The following is a 20,673-nucleotide window of genomic DNA, read 5'->3' as shown; positions in this document are numbered from 1 at the left end:
ATTTGTAGAAAAATGATATCTGTTGTGCTGTACCATATGTAACATTTTCATTCTCGCTGTTGTCCGTTAAACTTGAAACAGTACATGTAATATTTAAAGTTTAGGGTCTTACGTCATAAAGGACCCAGACAGAGCATGGTCCATGCACGTTTAACTATTTGTTTTTTCATTGCCACGATAATGCTTGTCTCATTTTTCTCCCACCCGGGATAATAAATTCCAAATATTCGCAAAACACCGGACGCTCGGGTTGGGATGAACCGATCTTACATTCCCGGTCATGGAAAATACTTATAATCTTTATAACATAATTCGTACTTTCCTTCTAATTTCTAAACTTTTCAGCTGTAAAAACTCAAGTCACAATGCACTCATTTTACTAATTTAGAATAGTGCATGTCAGTAACGATATATATAACGTCTGGCCAAATATGTAAACTGATAAGAAAGTCACAACATGCGTTCAGAGATTTACGGATAGTTCCTTTGAGAGCTTGGACAATGGCAGGTGAGTTATCGTCTCACATTTATTTCGCTTATGATCGCACCTATTTTACGTATAATCATTTTACTAGAATACGTTGTGACCTTATATGACATAAGATAAAGTTTTAAAATTAAGAATAAAAATGGAACAAAATTATCATCATTAGAATGATACAGTAACATGTACAGTGATTTAGAATTTAGGTGGATCATGACCAGGAGACGAACACTGTATTAAGGCTTTGTGGTGATTGTTGCTATTTAAGGAAATACATTTAATTTTTGTTATCCTGAAAGAATCTAAGACACTTTTTTCACAATTTTATTGAATATTTTTCTTAATTGAAGAACTATCACAACACCTTATTGTTGAATGAAAAGTGTGGATAATATTAACACAACAATATATTCATAACGTAACGTAGTCATGAAAGTAAAAATGCAAACGGATTTTCAGCTTCTCCCTGAAACCACATTATTTCGTTAAATTCGCTTAACTCCATTACAAACACAAACATGTTTAAAAGAATATATAATTTTCTATTTTAACAGATTGCACCTCGAAACATTTTAAAACTTAATTCGCCTGATCAACCCACTTTGTATCGTAAAAGTCCCTAGTCATTTTTAACCAATGAATATTTTCAGGATTGTTTTTTATTCTCTCCGTTTTCCTGATATGGCAGACAACCGAAAGCTACTTGTTGGATACTCGTGGGTATTTCTTTCTAAACCATGTACTTGATAAAACAAAACTTAAAACAGACTGAACGTACCTCAGCCCCTAATTCTGCAATAACCGTAAGTTCCTTACATAACTTAATGCACTTTTTAGATATTGAAATTCTGCTATAATGGCCAAATTAAAAAAGGATTCTTAATCCTATCACTGTTTTAATTAATTTGTGCTTGATTCATCTTTGGCGTGTACCATCAAAGCATAGAGTGAAAATATAAAAACATCTTATAAATTGTAAATTCAACATGAATTAACAAGGTTGACGTTCAAATTGAGAATGTGCTTAATACATCGATTGTGGGGTCACTGCAGTGGGGCGATATTGGAGTATGTGGGATATGTGGAATATATGGGGGTACTGCGGTGGTGCGATTTGGGAGTATGTCATATTTATGGGAGCACTGCGTTGAGGGGGGATGAAAAAAAACAATTCGGTTGAGCAATGTAGGAGAACACTGCAGTTGGGCGATTTTTGGGTATGTGGGGTATATGGAATATATTGGTACACTGCGGTGGGGCAAAGCGGGTGTATGTGGGCAGACGGGAGGAACTGGGGAAGTGCCGTCGAGCAATCTTTGAACACTGCGATGGGACTATGTGGGAGCACACTGCGGTGGGGTGATGTGGATGTATGTAGAGTATGTGGTATATAGTGGATCATAGCAGTGGAGGGATGTAGGAACAATACAGTTGGGAGCTGTTGAAGCTCTATGGTGGGGCGAAGAGGGCGCGCTGCGGTGGGGCGATTTAGGAACACTACGGTGGGTTGATCTGGGAACACTTCCGTGGGTTGATGTGGGAGCACTTCGCTGGGTTAGTGTGGGATCACTGCGGTAGGGTGATGTGGGAGCACTGCAACGGGGCGATGTGAAAACACTGCAACGTAGCGATGGGGGAGCGCTGCAACGGGGCGATATGGGAGCACTGCGGCGGTTTGAAGCATTTTGGAGCACTGCAGTGGAGTGATGTGGGAGGACTGCAGTGGGGCCATTTGGGAGCACTGCAGCGGAATGTGGAAGGACTGCGGCGTGGGCGATTTGGGAGCACTGCAGTGGAAGGATATCGGAGGACTGCAGTGGAGTGGTATGGGAGGACCGCGGTGAAATGGTGTATAAGCACCGCGGAGGGGCGATTTGCGAGGACGGCAGTGGAGTGATGAAGGAGGACTGCAGTGGAGTGATATGGGGGGACCGCGGTGAAGTGGTGTATGCGCACTGCGGCAGGGCAATTTGAGAGGATGGCAGTGGAGTGATATCAGAGGACTGCAGAGGAGTTATGTGGGAGGACTGCAGAGGAGTGATGTGGGAGGACTGCAATGGAGTGATGTGGGAAGACTGCGGTGAAGTGGTGTTCGGGCACAGCGGCGGGGAAATTTTTTGAGCACTGCAGTGGAGTGATGTGGGAGGACTACAGTGGTGTGGAGTGGGAGGACTGCAGTTGAGTTGTGAGGGAGGACCGTAGTGGTGTGGTGTGGGAGGGCCGCAGTGGAGTGATGTTAGAGCACTGCAGTGGAGTTGTGTAGGAGGACTGAAGTGGAGTGGTGTGGGAGCACTGCAGTGGAGTGGTGTTGGAGCAATGCAGTGGAGTGGTTTTGGAGGACTGCAGTGGAGATATGTGAGAGGGCTGCATTGCAGTGATGTGTGAGAACTGCAGTGGAGTGTTGTGGGAGCATTGCAGTGGAGTGATGTGGGAGGACTGCAGTGGAGTGATGTAGGAGGACTGCAGTGGAGTGATGTGGGAGCACTGCAGTGGAGTGATGTGGGAGGACTGCAGTGGAGTGATGTGGGAGGACTGCAGTGGAGTGATGTGGGAGGACTGCAGTGGAGAGATGTGAGAGGAATGCGGACGAGTGATGTGGGAGGACTGCGGAAGAGTGATGTGGGAGGACTGCGGTGGTGTGATGTGGGAGGACTGCAGTGGAGTGATGTGGGAGGACTGTGGACGATTGATGTGGGAGGACTGCAGTTGAGTGATGTGGGAGGACTTCAGTGGAGTGATGTGGGAGGACTGCAGTGGAGTGATGTGGGAGGACTGCGGACGAGTGATGTGGGAGGACTTCAGTGGACAGATGTGAGAGGACAGCGGACGAGTGATGTGGGAGGACTTCAGTGGAGAGATGTGAGAGGATTGCGGACGAGAGATGTGGGAGGACTTCAGTGGAGATATGTGAGAGGACTGCGGAGGAGTGTTGTGGGAGGACGGCAGAGGAGTGATGTGGGAGGACTGCGGACGAGTGATGTGGGAGGACTTCAGTGGAGAGATGTGAGAGGACTGCGGACGAGTGATGTCGGAGGACTGCGGACAAGTGATGTGGTAGGACTTCAGTGGAGAGATGTGTGAGGACTGCAGACTAGTGATGTGGGAGGACTGCAGTGAAAAGATGTGAGAGGACTGCGGACGAGTGATGTGGGAGGACTGCAGTGGAGGGATGTGAGAGGACTGCAGAGGAGTGATGTGTGAGAACTTCAGTGGAGAGATTTGGTGGGACTGCTGACGAGTGATGTGGGAGGACTGCAGTGGAGAGATGTGAGAGGACTGCGGAGGAGTGATGTGGGAGGACTTCAGTGGAGTGATCTGGGAGGACTGCAATGGAATGGTGTGGGAGCACTGTAGTGGAGTGGTGTGGGAGCACTGTAGTGGAGTGATGTGGGAGCACAGCAGATGAGTGATGTGGGAGGGCTGCAATGGAGTGAAGTGGGAGAACTGCAGAGGAGTGATGTGGGAGGACTGTAGTGGAGTGACGTGGGAGGACTGCAGTGGAGTGATGTAAGAGGACTTCAGTGGAGTGATGTAGGAGGAACGCAGAGGAGTGATGTGGGAGGATTGCAGTGGTTGGATTTGGGAGGACTGCAGTGGAGAGATGTGGGAGGACTGCAGTGGAATGATGTGAGAGGACTGCAGTGGAGTGGTGTGGGAGGATTGCAGTGGAGTGATGTGGGAGGACTGCAGTGGTATGATTTGGGAGGACTGCAGTGAAGAGATGTGGGAGGACTGTAATGGAGTGATGTGAGAGGACTGCAGTGGAGTGGTGTGGGAGAACTGCAGTGGAGTGGTGTGCGAGCACTGTAGTGGAGTGATGTGGGAGCACAGAAGAGGAATGATGTGGGAGAACTGCAGTGGAGTGATGTGGGAGCACTGCAGTGGTGTGATTTGGGAGGACTGCAGAAGAGTGGTGTGGGAGAACTGCAGTGGACTGGTGTGGGAGCACTGTAGTGGAGTGATGTGGGAGCACAGCAGAAGAGTGATGTCGGAGGACTGCAGTTGAGTGATGTGGGAGGATTGCAGAGGAGTGGTGTGGGAGGATTGCAGTGGAGTGATGTGGGAGGATTGCAGTGGAGTGATGTGGGAGGATTGCAGTGGAGTGATGTGGGAGGATTGCAGTTGAGAGATGTGAGAGGACTGCAGAGGAGTGGTGTGGGAGGACTGCAGGAGTGGAGTGGGAGGACTGCAGTTGAGAGATGTGAGAGGACTGCCGAGGAGTGGTGTGGGGGGACTGCAGTGGAGTGAAGTGGGAGGACTGCAGTTGAGAGATGTGAGAGGACTGCAGAGGAGTGATGTGGGAGGACTGCAGTGGGGTGGTGTGGGAGGAGTGCAGTGGAGTGGTGTGGGAGCACTGCAGTGGAGTGATGTGGGAGGACTGCAGAGGAGTGGTGTGGGAGGAGTGCAGTGGAGTGGTGTGCGAGGAGTGCAGTGGAGTGGTGTGGGAGCACTGCAGTTGAGAGATGTGAGAGGACTGCAGAGGAGTGGTGTGGAAGGAGTGCAGTGGAGTGGTGTGGGAGCACTGCAGTGGAGTGATGTGGGAGGACTGCAGTTGAGAGATGTGAGAGGACTGCAGAGGAGTGATGTTGGATGACTGCAGTGGAGTGGTGTGGGAGTAGTGCAGTGGAGTGGAGTGGGAGCACTGCAGTTGAGAGATGTGAGAGGACTGCAGAAGAGTGGTGTGGGAGGAGTGCAGTGGAGTGGTGTGGGAGGAGTGCAGTGGAGTGATGTGGGAGGACTGCAGAGGAGTGGTGTGGGAGGACTGCAGAGGAGTGGTGTGGGAGGACTGCAGAGGAGTGGTGTGGGAGGATTGCAGTTGAGAGATGTGAGAGGACTGCAGAAGAGTGGTGTGGGGGGATTGCAGTTGAGAGATGTGAGAGGACTGCAGAGGGGTGGTGTGGGAGGAGTGCAGTGGAGTGATGTGAGACGACTGCAGAGGAGTGGTGTGGGAGGACTGCAGAGGGGTGGTGTGGGAGGACTGCAGTTTAAAGATGTGAGAGGACTGCAGAGGAGTGGTGTGGGAGGACTGCAGTGGAGTGATGTGGGAGGACTGCAGTTGAAAGATGTGAGAGGACGGCCGAGGAGTTGTGTGGGAGGACTGCAGAGGAGTGGTGTGGGAGGATTGCAGTGGAGTGATGTGGGAAGACTGCCGTTGAGTGATGTGGGAGGACTGCAGTGGAGTGATGTGGGAGGATTGCAGAGGAGTGGTGTGGGAGCACTGTAATGGAGTGATGTGGGAGGACTGCTGTGGAGAGATGTAGGAGGACTGTAGTGGAGTGATGTGGGAGGACTGCAGTGGAGTGATGTGAGAGGAATGCAGTGGAGTGATGTGAGAGGAATGCAGTGGAGTGATGTGGGAGGATTGCAGTGGAGTGATGTGGGAAGACTGCCGTTGGGTGATGTGGGAGGACTGCAGTGGAGAGATGTAGGAGGAATGCAGTGGAGTGATGTGGGAGGATTGCAATGGAGTGATGTGGTAGGACTGCATTGGAGTGATGTGAGAGGACTGCAGTGGAGTGATGTGAGAGGACTGCAGTGGAGAGATGTGGGAGGACTGCAGTGGAGTGATGTGAGAGGATTGCAAAGGAGTGATGTGGGAGGACTGCAGTGGAGTGATGTGGGAGGACTGCAGTGGAGTGATGTGGGAGGATTGCAGTTGAGTTATGTGGGAGGATTGCAATGGAGTGATGTGGGAGGATTGCAGTTGAGTTATGTTGGAGGATTGCAATGGAGTGATGTGGGAGGACTGCAGAGGAGTGGTGTGAGAGGAGTGCAGTGGAGTAATGTGGGAAGACTGCCGTTGAGTGATGTGGGAGGACTGCAGTGGAGTGATGTGGGAGGACTGCAGAGGAGTGATGTGGAAGGAGTGCAGTGGGGTAATGTGTGAGGACTGCAGTGGAGAGATGTGGGAGGACTACAATGGAGTGATGTGGGAGGGTTGCAGTGGAGTGGTATGGGAGCACTGCAGTGGAGTGATGTGGGATGACTGCAGTGGAGAGATGTGGGAGGACTGCAGTGGAGTGATGTGGGTGGACTGCAGTGGAGTGATGTGGGAGCACTGCAATGGAGTGATGTGGGAGGATTGCAGTTGAGTGATGTGGGAGGACTGCAGTGGAGAGTTGTGAGAGGACTGCAGTGGAGTGATGTGGGAGGATTGCAGTGGAGTGATGTGGGAGCACTGCAGTGGAGTGATGTGGGAGCACTGCAGTGGAGTGATGTGGGAGGACTGCAGTGGAGTGATGTGGGAGGACTGCAGTGGAGTGATGTGGGAGGACTGCAGTGGAGAGATGTGAGAGGAATGCGGACGAGTGATGTGGGAGGACTGCGGACGAGTGATGTGGGAGGTTTGCGGTTGTGTGATGTGGGAGGACTGCAGTGGAGTGATGTGGGAGGACTGTGGACGATTGATGTGGGAGGACTGCAGTTGAGTGATGTGGGAGGACTTCAGTGGAGTGATGTGGGAGGACTGCAGTGGAGTGATGTGGGAGGACTGCGGACGAGTGATGTGGGAGGACTTTAGTGGACAGATGTGAGAGGACAGCGGACGAGTGATGTGGGAGGACTTCAGTGGAGAGATGTGAGAGGATTGCGGACGAGAGATGTGGGAGGACTTCAGTGGAGATATGTGAGAGGACTGCGGAGGAGTGTTGTGGGAGGACTGCGGAGGAGTGATGTGGGAGGACTGCGGACGAGTGATGTGGGAGGACTTCAGTGGAGAGATGTGAGAGGACTGCGGACGAGTGATGTCGGAGGACTGCGGACAAGTGATGTGGTAGGACTTCAGTGGAGAGATGTGTGAGGACTGCAGACTAGTGATGTGGGAGGACTGCAGTGAAAAGTTGTGAGAGGACTGCGGACGAGTGATGAGGGAGGACTGCAGTGGAGGTATGTGAGAGGACTGCGGAGGAGTGATGTGGGAGAACTTCAGTGGAGAGATTTGGTGGGACTGCTGACGAGTGATGTGGGAGGACTGCAGTGGAGAGATGTGAGAGGACTGCGGAGGAGTGATGTGGGAGGACTTCAGTGGAGTGATCTGGGAGGACTGCAATGGAATGGTGTGGGAGCACTGTAGTGGAGTGGTGTGGGAGCACTGTAGTGGAGTGATTTGGGAGCACAGCAGATGAGTGATGTGGGAGGGCTGCAATGGAGTGAAGTGGGAGAACTGCAGAGGAGTGATGTGGGAGGACTGCAGTGGAGTGACGTGGGAGGACTGCAGTGGAGTGATGTAAGAGGACTTCAGTGGAGTGATGTAGGAGGAACGCAGAGGAGTGATGTGGGAGGATTGCAGTGGTTGGATTTGGGAGGACTGAAGTGGAGAGATGTGGGAGGACTGCAGTGGAATGATGTGAGAGGACTGCAGTGGAGTGGTGTGGGAGGATTGCAGTGGAGTGATGTGGGAGGACTGCAGTGGTATGATTTGGGAGGACTGCAGTGAAGAGATGTGGGAGGACTGTAATGGAGTGATGTGAGAGGACTGCAGTGGAGTGGTGTGGGAGAACTGCAGTGGAGTGGTGTGCGAGCACTGTAGTGGAGTGATGTGGGAGCACAGAAGAGGAATGATGTGGGAGAACTGCAGTGGAGTGATGTGGGAGCACTGCAGTGGTGTGATTTGGGAGGACTGCAGAAGAGTGGTGTGGGAGAACTGCAGTGGACTGGTGTGGGAGCACTGTAGTGGAGTGATGTGGGAGCACAGCAGAAGAGTGATGTCGGAGGACTGCAGTTGAGTGATGTGGGAGGATTGCAGAGGAGTGGTGTGGGAGGATTGCAGAGGAGTGGTGTGGGAGGAGTGCAGTGGAGTGATGTGGGAGGATTGCAGTGGAGTGATGTGGGAGGATTGCAGTGGAGTGATGTGGGAGGAATGCAGTTGAGAGATGTGAGAGGACTGCAGAGGAGTGGTGTGGGAGGACTGCAGAGGAGTGGAGTGGGAGGACTGCAGTTGAGAGATGTGAGAGGACTGCCGAGGAGTGGTGTGGGAGGACTGCAGTGGAGTGAAGTGGGAGGACTGCAGTTGAGAGATGTGAGAGGACTGCAGAGGAGTGATGTGGGAGGACTGCAGTGGGGTGGTGTGGGAGGAGTGCAGTGGAGTGGTGTGGGAGCACTGCAGTGGAGTGATGTGGGAGGACTGCAGAGGAGTGGTGTGGGAGGAGTGCAGTGGAGTGGTGTGCGAGGAGTGCAGTGGAGTGGTGTGGGAGCACTGCAGTTGAGAGATGTGAGAGGACTGCAGAGGAGTGGTGTGGAAGGAGTGCAGTGGAGTGGTGTGGGAGCACTGCAGTGGAGTGATGTGGGAGGACTGCAGTTGAGAGATGTGAGAGGACTGCAGAGGAGTGATGTTGGATGACTGCAGTGGAGTGGTGTGGGAGTAGTGCAGTGGAGTGGAGTGGGAGCACTGCAGTTGAGAGATGTGAGAGGACTGCAGAAGAGTGGTGTGGGAGGAGTGCAGTGGAGTGGTGTGGGAGCACTGCATTGGAGTGATGTGGGAGGACTGCAGAGGAGTGGTGTGAGAGGACTGCAGAGGAGTGGTGTGGGAGGATTGCAGTTGAGAGATGTGATAGGACTGCAGAAGAGTGGTGTGGGGGGGATTGCAGTTGAGAGATGTGAGAGGACTGCAGAGGGGTGGTGTGGGAGGAGTGCAGTGGAGTGATGTGAGACGACTGCAGAGGAGTGGTGTGGGAGGACTGCAGAGGGGTGGTGTGGGAGGACTGCAGTTTAAAGATGTGAGAGGACTGCAGAGGAGTGGTGTGGGAGGACTGCAGTGGAGTGATGTGGGAGGACTGCAGTTAAAAGATGTGAGAGGACGGCCGAGGAGTGGTGTGGGAGGACTGCAGAGGAGTGGTGTTGGAGGGTTGCAGTGGAGTGATGTGGGAAGACTGCCGTTGAGTGATGTGGGAGGACTGCAGTGGAGTGATGTGGGAGGATTGCAGAGGAGTGGTGTGGGAGCACTGTAATGGAGTGATGTGGGAGGACTGCTGTGTAGAGATGTAGGAGGACTGTAGTGGAGTGATGTGGGAGGACTGCAGTTGAGTGATGTGAGAGGAATGCAGTGGAGTGATGTGAGAGGAATGCAGTGGAGTGATGTGGGAGGAATGCAGTGGAGTGATGTGGGAAGACTGCCGTTGGGTGATGTGGGAGGACTGCAGTGGAGAGATGTAGGAGGAATGCAGTGGAGTGATGTGGGAGGATTGCAATAGAGTGATGTGGTAGGACTGCATTGGAGTGATGTGAGAGGACTGCAGTGGAGTGATGTGAGAGGACTGCAGTGGAGAGATGTGGGAGGACTGCAGTGGAGTGATGTGAGAGGATTGCAAAGGAGTGATGTGGGAGGACTGCAGTGGAGTGATGTGGGAGGACTGCAGTGAAGTGATGTGGGAGGATTGCAGTTGAGTTATGTGGGATGATTGAAATGGAGTGATGTTGGAGGATTGCAGTTGAGTTATGTTGGAGGATTGCAATGGAGTGATGTGGGAGGACTGCAGAGGAGTGGTGTGAGAGGAGTGCAGTGGAGTAATGTGGGAAGACTGCCGTTGAGTGATGTGGGAGGACTGCAGTGGAGTGATGTGGGAGGACTGCAGAGGAGTGATGTGGGAGGAGTGCAGTGGGGTAATGTGTGAGGACTGCAGTGGAGAGATGTGGGAGGACTACAATGGAGTGATGTGGGAGGGTTGCAGTGGAGTGGTATGGGAGCACTGCAGTGGAGTGATGTGGGATGACTGCAGTGGAGAGATGTGGGAGGACTGCAGTGGAGTGATGTGGGTGGACTGCAGTGGAGTGATGTGGGAGCACTGCAATGGAGTGATGTGGGAGGATTGCAGTTGAGTGATGTGGGAGGACTGCAGTGGAGAGTTGTGAGAGGACTGCAGTGGAGTGATGTGGGAGGATTGCAGTGGAGTGATGTGGGAGCACTGCAGTGGAGTGATGTGGGAGCATTGCAGTGGAGTGATGTGGGAGCACTGCAGAGGAGTGATGTGGGAGCACTGCAGTGGAGTGATATGGGAGCACTGCAGTAGAGTGGTTTGGAGTACTGTTGTGGAATTGTGTGGGAGGACTGCGTTGAAGTGGTGTGGGAGGATTGCAGTGGAGTGATGTTGGAGGACTGCCGCGGGCGATTTTGGAGGACTGCAGTGGAGTGATGTGGGAGCACTGCAGTGGAGTGGTGTGGGATGTTTGCAGTTGAGTAATGTGGGAGGAATGCGGCGGGACGATCATGGAGCAATGAAGTGGAGTGATATCGGAGGACTGCAGTGGAGTGGTTTTGGAGGACTCCGGTGAAGTGGGGTTTGAGCACTGCGCCGGGGCGATTTGGGAGGGCGGCAGTGGAGTGATGAGGGAGGACTACAATGGAGTAATGTGGGAGGATTGCAGTGGAGTGATGTTTGAGGACTGCCGCGGGCGATTTTGGAGGACGGCAGTGGTGTGATGTGGGAGCACTGCAGTGGAGTGGTGTGGAAGGATTGCAGTGGAGTGATGTTGGAGGAATGCGGCGGGGAGATTTAGGAGAACGGCAGTTGAGTGATATCGGAGGACTACAGTGGAGTGGTGTGTGCTATATGTGGTGAAGTGGCGTTTTAGCACTGTGGATGGGCGGTTTGGGAGCACTGCAGTGGAGTGATGTTGGAGGACTGCAGTAGAGTGGTGTGGAAGGACTGCAGTTGAGTTGTGTGGGAGGACAGCAGTGGAGTGATGTGGGAGAACTGCAGTGGAATGGTGTTGGAGCACTGCAGTGGAGTGATGTGAGAGGACTGCAGTGGAGTGGTGTGGGAGGACTGCAGTGGAGTGATGTGAGAGGACTGCAGTGGAGTGATATGGGAGGATTGCAGTGAAGTGATGTGGGAGGATTGCAGTGGAGTGATTTGGGAGGACTGCAGTGGAGTGATGTGAGAGGACTGCAGTGGAGTGATGTGAGAGGACTGCAGTGGAGTGATGTGGGAGGACTGCAGTGGAGTGATGTTGGAGGACTGCAGTGGAGTGATTTGGGAGGACTGCAGTGGGGTGATGTGTGAGGACTGCAGTGGAGTGATGTGAGAGGACTGCAGTGGAGTGGTGTGGGAGGACTGCAGTGGAGTGATGTGGGAGGACTGCAGTGGAGTGATGTTGGAGGATTGCAGTGGAGTGATGTGGGAAGACTGCCGTTGGGTGATGTGGGAGGACTGCAGTGGAGAGGTGTAGGAGGAATGCAGTGGAGTGATGTGGGAGGATTACAATGGAGTGATGTGGTAGGACTGCAGTGGAGTGATGTGAGATGACTGCAGTGGAGTGATGTGAGAGGACTGCAGTGGAGAGATGTGGGAGGACTGCAGTGGAGTGATGTGAGAAGATTGCAAAGGAGTGATGTGGGAGGACTGCAGTGGAGTGATGTGGGAGGACTGCAGTGGAGTGGTGTGGGAGGATTGCAGTTGAGTGATGTGGGAGGAATGCGGCGGGGCGATCATGGAGCACTGCAGTGGAGTGATATCGGAGGACTGCAGTGGAGTGGTGTTGGAGGACTGCGGTGAAGTGGGGTTTGAGCACTGCGCCGGGGCGATTTGGGAGGACGGCAGTGGAGTGATGAGGGAGGACTACAATGGAGTGATGTGGGAGGATTGCAGTGGAGTGATGTTTGAGGACTGCCGCGGGCGATTTTGGAGGACTGCAGTGGTGTGATTTGGGAGCACTGTAGTGGAGTGGTGTCGGAGGATTGCAGTGTGGTGATGTTTGTGGACTGCCGCGGGCGATTTTGGAGGACTGCAGTGGTGTGATGTGGGAGCACTGCAGTGGAGTGGTGTGGGTGGATTGCAGTGGAGTGATGTGTGAGGAATGCGGCGGGGAGATTTATGAGGACGGCAGTTGAGTGATATCGGAGGACGGCAGTGGAGTGGTGTGTGCTATCTGCGGTGAAGTGGCGTTTTAGCACTGTGGATGGGCGGTTTGGGAGCACTGCAGTGGAGTGATGTTGGAGGACTGCAGCAGAGTGGTGTGGAAGGACTGCAGTTGAGTTGTGTGGGAGGACTGCAGTGGAGTGGTGTGGGAGAACTGCAGTGGAATGGTGTTGGAGCACTGCAGTGGAATTGTAAGGGAGGACTGAAGTGGAGTGTTGTGGGAGCACTGCAGTTGAGTGGTTTGGGAGGAATGCAGTGGAGCTATTTGGGAGGTCTGCAGTGGTGTGACATGGAAGGACTGCAGTGGAGTTGTTTGGGAGGACTGCAGTGGAGTGGTGAGGGAGGACTGCAGTAGAGTGGTGTGGTAGGTCTGCAGTGGAGTGGTGTGGGACCAGTGCAGCAGAGTGGTGTTGGGTAACTGCAGTAGAATGGTGTGGGAGCTCTGCAGTGGAGTGATGTCGGAGGACTACAATGGAGTGGTGTGGGACGACTGCAGTGGAGTGGTGTTGGAGGAGTGCAGTGGAGTGGTTTGGGAGCACTGCAGTGGAGTGGTGTTGGAGGACTGCAGTGAAGTTGTGAGGGAGGACTGCAGTGGAGTGATGTGGGAGGACTGATATTGCGGTGATTTGAGAATGAGCGGTTTTTGTGAAATGTGGAGGATCGATGTTTGGCCTGTGCGATTGGGTAATGTAGGCGCACCCTGCGGTGGAGTTAAGTGAAACCACTGCAGTTGGGATTTGTTTGAACACTGGGACTGGGCGATGTTTGGCACTGCGATCGGTAGATGTGGATACAGAACGGTAGGGTAATGTGGAAGCATTGCGGGGGGACGATGTGGGGACCAGCGCGATGGGGACTGGAAGGAGCATTGAGGTTTGACGAAGTGGGGAACTGCATTGGAGCGAGGTGGTAGCACTACGACAGGGGATGTGGGAGATGTGTGGTGTGTGTGGGGGGGGGGGCATGCGTTTGGCGATGAAAGGGTATGGTGAGTATGTTTGAGCACTGCGGTGAAACATAATGGGGTTATAAGGGGACATATGCGTTGGGGCGATGTAAGAACTTTGTGATTGGGTGATATTGGGTCACTGCTATTAGGCGATGTAGGAGCACTGCGTTGGGACGATGTAGGGGTATGTTGGATAAATAGGAACATTGCTTTTAAGCGATGTGGGGGATGAGGGGACATGTGTATTGAAGCAGTGCGGTAGGGCGATATGGGAAACTGCGATATGGCGATGTGGTGGCGCGGACATGTGGGGCTAGTGCGTTGTAGCGATATGGGAGGACTGCGGTGTGGTGGATTTTGGGCAGGGCGAAAAGGCAATGTGTAATATGCGTGAATAGATGGGCTAAGGCCTGTAGAACCTGTCGTAGTTGTTGTTGTGTTTTCGATAAACACAATCATCAATAAAAGTTAACAACTAACATATGTCACTCGTTATTTAGTCTAAGGAACTAAGCGAAAACTTAACGCAACCAAAAGTTGTACATATAGACAAATGCTGTAGTCATACGAATAGGTACAAAGCAATTGCATGAAGGCAATATTCAGTTCGACTAATGCACTTGTAAACAAAAGATTTCAAATATAATAAAGCAGCATACATATTGACCTGGCGGATAAACCCTTCAATTGCTGTATGGAGTTGGCTTCACGTGTCACATTCTTTACCCCCATGCACAAGAAACGCAACATCTTAATAGAATCAAGATATATAGCTAAATGGCGTTGCTTTTCCAGAATACTGTACAGCACGTGAGATATAATAAACTAAAACTTGTACATTTTATAAACATTTCGGCACAATATTATTTCAAGAATGGAAATTATGCCTATGCAAAATACGGTTGAATTCATTTGAGTTTGCATCATGATTAAAGCAATCTTTTTAAACATATCATACGCTTACATGTAGGTTATTTTAACGTTCGATAAAATCCTTGTGTTTGATACAGATTGTTAATAAAGAATTAATTTGTATATAGAGTGTCAACAAAACATGTGTAGCGGCAATGGGGATTGTTACGTAGTATATGGCGTTGTCAAGTGTCACTGTCATCGAAATTACGCTGGAGACCACTGCGAGCTTATTGGTAAGATACCTCGTCTCAATATTGAATTATTATTCTTTATACATAAAGCTATACATAATGCTCCAGGAAAAAGTATCGACAACATGTTTCATTATGAAATGCCAAACACATGCTTTATTAAGAAATGCTCCATGAAGAACTGTATACCGCATTATCCATTAAGAAGTGGCTCTTGATTTGGAAGATGCGTTTTATAATTGTAAATGCCATTATTATACACATCATTTATCCACAGACTTTTGCCTGGGTCTTCCTTGTGGAAGTCATGGACACTGCAAAGATATTAACCATTACCCACACTTTCTGTGCACATGTAACCCAGGGTACACTGGACAGTACTGCGGCACACAGGGTAAGAACAAACTATGTAGCTCACTTTTCTGTCATTACACTGACCACTCCCCATTCCCTCTATGAACATGTGACACAGGGTTCACTGGACAGTACCGGGTAAGAACAAAAGATGTAGCTCATTTAATATCATCGCGCATATTTGGAGTTTTAATCGTTTTGTTTTAATGTATGCATTTATTTTCAAATCAAAACGGAACGGTGATATATTGCAATGAAAATGTACGCACCTTACTTATTCCATGGCTAGCTTAACAATACTGGTCAAAACAGTAACTGCACACAAATCTTGTGAGTATACCTAAATCCTGACTCTCGCTCATTGCGAATGGTTGACGTTAATACGTTCTCAAAAAAAACATCAAATTTGGTTATCAATATATATATTTGGGTAACGGCATTTAATCTGTCAGTGACTACGGAATGGAAACATTTTTCGAGCCACTTATTAGTCCTACTATACAATATTTAACAATTTTGATAGTTGATAGTTTTTTAGATATGTGATAAATCAACAACCAAGGTTCTTTTTATCACTACATCAATTTGGTAACTCTGAAGGACAGGATAATACCAGACAACATACATGCAGTCGTGCTGTCAAGCAACTTATGAATACGTTTTTATGTCTACAATTTTGAAACATTCCGGAACTTTATAATCTGATACAATGTATAACTACATCTCTCGTTTAGTGACCGGATCCCAGTCGAATTTCCATGGACAAATCCATACCGCAAATACATGTGATAGTCAATATTGTAATCACCATGGCGACTGCTCCGAAGTTAACGGACAACAGACATGTCACTGTCACTCTGGATATTATGGACATCAGTGTCAGCATCACAGTAAGAACTTTTTTTTATTTTCGTTTATCTTTTCTTTGATATAAGGTCTTAACAAATTTTTATTTGTTTCATAAATATTCAACAATTACCAAGTATTTGCACTTCATGTTTAAATCAACGTATATCAGAGTACGGATAAGTCCTTCCACGATAGAAACTCTTGTGTGTGTCAAATATAACAGCAAATATCTTAAATTATAACATATTTTTTATCTATTTTTGAGGTTCAATTATTTACAAGAATGAAATCTACAGTACATGTCTTGTCACGGCTAGTAGTGGCAGTATCGGTCTATATGGTCAAATACAATATATAATGTTTATCATTATATAAAAAAAAACATCCATGTTTACCGATACCGCCGCCTGTGGTCTTGGAAAGCAATGTGGTTAGCAGTTTGAAAAATAATTTAAATGAATTATAATTAAAACAAAGTATGAATCAGTTTTCAACGAAACCAAGAAGTACGTCTTTAACATAAATATGGTTTATGATTAAAACAATATTGGGATCTTCAATAAACAAGCCATTATCATGAAATGCGTGTAGTACCTTTCAGTAATAGATTACAATGAAATGGAATTGGTATGTTGCTTTCTTGCAGTGTTTCTTAGTAAAACATATTCCAGTCTTCTTATTCTCGTACGCGTTCAATGCCCCGAGCTATCATCTCAAACCTAAAGCGAAATACAACAGCCTGATGTCAATAATTCATTCCAGTGTTACGTGCGACGTCAACAAACACCAACAGATCCCTTCAGTAAAAGCATGCTCGACCCTAAAGGGGTCCACTGGTCTTTATTTACAGTAAATTCTTAATCTACACGGAGCCCAGGCTTTGCTTATTTGCATATAACCAACCAAGTAAACATACGCACTATGAACCTACTTTCGTCTATAACGGAATTTTATACTATGAACGCACATCCACCGCCTACAGCGGACAGTTACAGTTGTACTAACGCACATCCGCCGCCAACAGCGGACCGTTACACCAGTTTGCATTCGAAAAATCTTAATTTTTACTTTAATGTAGTTTTTGTTCCCGCTACGATCGCTTGTAATATTTCCCATACGATAACAAATGTATAGTTTGACCTATTGTGTTACGTACGCAACTAAGTTAGATCATGTTGACTGCCTATATGAAAAGTAACCGACTTATTTTTGCCATATCAAGGCGTCTAGGAATTTTATGAGAAATAATGTTTCAAACGCATTACATTGGCAGACTGTAAACACCTATATTGTGTTTATCTCCTTAAATAATAGGTATAATTCTTGAATGAGTTCATTGTGTAGGTAAATCCAATAGATTGATAACATATTCTTCAAACACTACACTTACTTTTTAAAGCTGAAATTTTCGTCCAACGCTGTGGACATCATCAGAGCTACTGGCCTGACTATCGCTCACTCGCAGCTCTGACACTCGGGACTTCCCGCCGAATTTCCGTAATCCGGCGAAAAGTGGGTTGTAAATCCCAGAAAGGAAGGCCCCCTCGTCCCGGTTCATAACTGCCACCTCAGTTTTGATGCAGATAGCCTCCTTCGTTTTTCGCACTCCCCAGTCTGATTCTCTCTCTATTACGCGTGCCCCCTCCCAGTCTATTTCATGATTATTTATGTTCTGGTGATCTGTGATTGCACTTTTTTCTATTGTCGATTCTGATTGTTTTCTAGTTGCTCTAGTAAATGCCTTATTTGAGTTTGTTTCACAATCTTTTTTGTGTTCATTCAGTCTTATTCCAAATTTTCGCCCCGATTCTCCCACGTAGACTTTATCACAATTTTTACAAGGTATTTTGTAAATTACTTCTGCTTTCTCTGTTGTTTCCTGTTTGTCCTTGGGGTGCACTAAGATGTTGCGTAGTGTCTGATGTGGGCGCATGGCCGTGGCGACTCGATGTTTATTAAACACCCGGCTCACTGCTTCAGATAGCCCTTTCACATACGGAATAACCACCATCCCTTTAGATTTATTGTCTCTATCTGTATGTTTCACTTTTTTCTTGTCCTTGTTTTCATTTTTTCTTTTCAAAATCTCGGTCTTAACCCTCTTTATTGTCCAATCAGGGTACCCACACTGGCCTAAAGCTTGTTTTACATGTTCTTCCTCTTTATCTCTATCTTCAGTTTCGGTGACGAGGTTGTAGCACCTGTCTAATAGAGTTCTGACCACGCTCAGCTTGTGCTGTAATGGGTGGTGGGATGAAAAATTCAGGTATTGAATGAACACAAAAAAGATTGTGAAACAAACTCAAATAAGGCATTTACTAGAGCAACTAGAAAACAATCAGAATCGACAATAGAAAAAAGTGCAATCACAGATCACCAGAACATAAATAATCATGAAATAGACTGGGAGGGGGCACGCGTAATAGAGAGAGAATCAGACTGGAGAGTGCGAAAAACGAAGGAGGCTATCTGCATCAAAACTGAGGGGGGAGTTATGAACCGGGACGAGGGGGCCTTCCTTTCTGGGATTTACAACCCACTTTTCGCCGGATTACGGAAATTCGGCGGGAAGTCCCGAGTGTCAGAGCTGCGAGTGAGCGATAGTCAGGCCAGTAGCTCTGATGATGTCCACAGCGTTGGACGAAAATTTCAGCTTTAAAAAGTAAGTGTAGTGTTTGAAGAATATGTTATCAATAATAGGTATAAGTAATTGTTAAAACAAGTGTGAAATGGCTATCAGAATCCACCATCTTGTTTTACGTATAGGTTAGAGTTTATTAAGTAATTTCTTCGCGAAAGCGGGGCCCACCATGACTCAGTACTGCCAAAACACTAGAACATGGAGGGGCAATAAACGAGTCATGGTATCACTACTACTAGTCATTGAAACATGCTTGATATTTATATGGCAATTTTGTTCATATTCTACTTTCATAAATGCTTACAGCTAAACTCAACACAGCGATTACTTCCAATGCCTTGCAGAAATCACTGCCGTGAAGTCTCGTTAATCACGCGATGATCATCAATATCACGTACAATCAATACATGTAAAATAGTTTTCAAAAAAGAAAAGATATTCTCTGCTGATCAAAGACGATCACTGTGTAGAAGATTGGCTTACGGGTCGCTGTATGTTTTCTCATGGCATGGTCCAATTTTAATACCTTCAAGATATTTGAGTGAGTTGTTTAACATTTTGTTATGAATTTAACTTCTGAATCAATAATACTTACAGCATGTTCTGCGTCCCTGTGTTCCGAAAAAGGCAGGTGTACCTACGAAAATGGTGACATCAGCAATATACACTGCCAATGTTACCCTGGCTTTTACAGTTCAAGGTGTCAACACGTTGGTATGTTATTTTCACCATTTGCTTATACTAGAAGGTCATTGCTTCAAGCAAACTAATCAGAGGAGCCAAACATATTCGGTTAATGTCCAACGTAACATATTGGGTCGTGACGTCATACTTGCAGATCTACTTACTTAGATTAAAACGATAAACTAAATGTTGGTTATTATAATGGCTCATGCTTTACAAATATAACACACATATTCCATCGGTCGCTGCGGCTGCCCTAAAATGAATTCGGTTAATGTCTAATATATTGGAAATAAATTCAACTTATACTGTAATACTCCTTTGTTTTGTTGCTCTACTGTTTCATATCCGAGATAGATTTATAATACAAACTAAGGGTAAAACAATGTTGACCGAATCCCTGTAATCATAAACCTAAGATTCAATTATATTGAGCAACCGACCGTAGATGAACTTTATTATGGTGGATATGGTGCATATTTTCCACAGACGTACAGCTGGAATATATATGTGTTGTTTATATGGATTACTATGTATGTAAATGTTCCACAAACGTACAGATAGAATAAATAAGGGTTGGTCATGTGGAATACTGTGTATGTGTGTATTCTACAGACGTACAGCTAGACTAGATATGGGTTGGTTATAGGGAATACTGTGTAGTTATATATATCCACAGACGTACACCTAGAATAGATAAGGGTTGGTTATGTGGCATACTGTATGTATATATTCAACGGACATACAGCTTGAATAGATAAGGATTGTTTTTGTGAAATAAGGTGTATGTATATATGTCACAGACATACAGCGGGAATGGATAAGGGTTGGTTATGTGGAATACTGTGTATGAATATATTCCACAGAGGTACAGCTAGAATGGATAAGGCTTGGTTATGTTGAATACTGTGTATTTATAAATTCTACATACGTTCAGCTAGAATGGATAAGGCTTGGTTATGGTGATTACTGTGTATTTATATAATCCACAGACTTACAGTTAGAATAGATAAGGGTTGGTTATGTTGAATACTGTGTATTTATAAAATCTACATACGTACAGCTAGAATGAATAAGGGTTGGTTATGTTGAATACTGTGTATTTATAAAATCTACATACGTACAGCTAGAATGAATAAGGGTTGGTTATGTTGAATACTGTGTATTTATATAATCTACATACGTACAGCTAGAATGAATAAGGGTTGTTTATGTTGAATACTGTGTAGATATATATATCCACAGACGTACAGCTATAATGAATAAGGGTTGGTTATGTTGAATACTGTGTATTTATAAAATCTACATACGTACAGCTAGAATGGATAATGGTTGGTTATGTTGAATACTGTGTATTTATATAATCCACAGACTTACAGTTAGAATAGATAAGGGTTGGTTATGTTGAATACTGTGTATTTATATAATCCACAGACTTACAGTTAGAATAGATAAGGGTTGGTTATGTTGAATACTGTGTATATATATAATCCACAGACTTACAGTTAGAATGGATAAGGGTTGGTTATGTGGAATACTGTGTAGTTATATATTCCACCGACGTGCAGCTAGACTAGATAAGGGTTGGTTATGTGGATTACTGTGTATGTATATATTCCACAGACGTACAGCTAGAATAGATAAGGGTTGGTTATATGGATTACTGTGTATTTATATATTCCACAGACGTACAGCTAGAATAGATAAGGGTTGGTTATGTGGCATACTGTGTAGTTATATATATCCACAGACGT

At 47.3% G+C, this 20,673-nt stretch overlaps 1 protein-coding gene across 1 annotated transcript; it reads right to left on the bottom strand.

Moving 5' to 3' along the window:
• Positions 1 to 2,632: 2,632 nt before the first annotated feature.
• LOC128240403 (mucin-4-like) lies at positions 2,633 to 17,605 on the bottom strand. Its single transcript, XM_052957039.1, has 7 exons — positions 17,012 to 17,605; positions 12,372 to 12,802; positions 11,918 to 12,107; positions 11,054 to 11,628; positions 10,124 to 10,621; positions 6,403 to 9,831; positions 2,633 to 6,110 (listed from the first exon to the last, which is right to left on the bottom strand). Exons 1-7 carry the CDS (start codon positions 17,603 to 17,605, stop codon positions 2,633 to 2,635), a joined length of 9,195 nt encoding a protein of 3,064 aa, XP_052812999.1.
• Positions 17,606 to 20,673: the final 3,068 nt, after the last annotated feature.

The sequence above is a fragment of the Mya arenaria genome, chromosome 7 (genome assembly GCF_026914265.1).
Source record: "Mya arenaria isolate MELC-2E11 chromosome 7, ASM2691426v1".
NCBI classification, from domain to species: domain Eukaryota; kingdom Metazoa; phylum Mollusca; class Bivalvia; order Myida; family Myidae; genus Mya; species Mya arenaria.
This window is presented reverse-complemented; position numbering and strand designations above follow the sequence as displayed.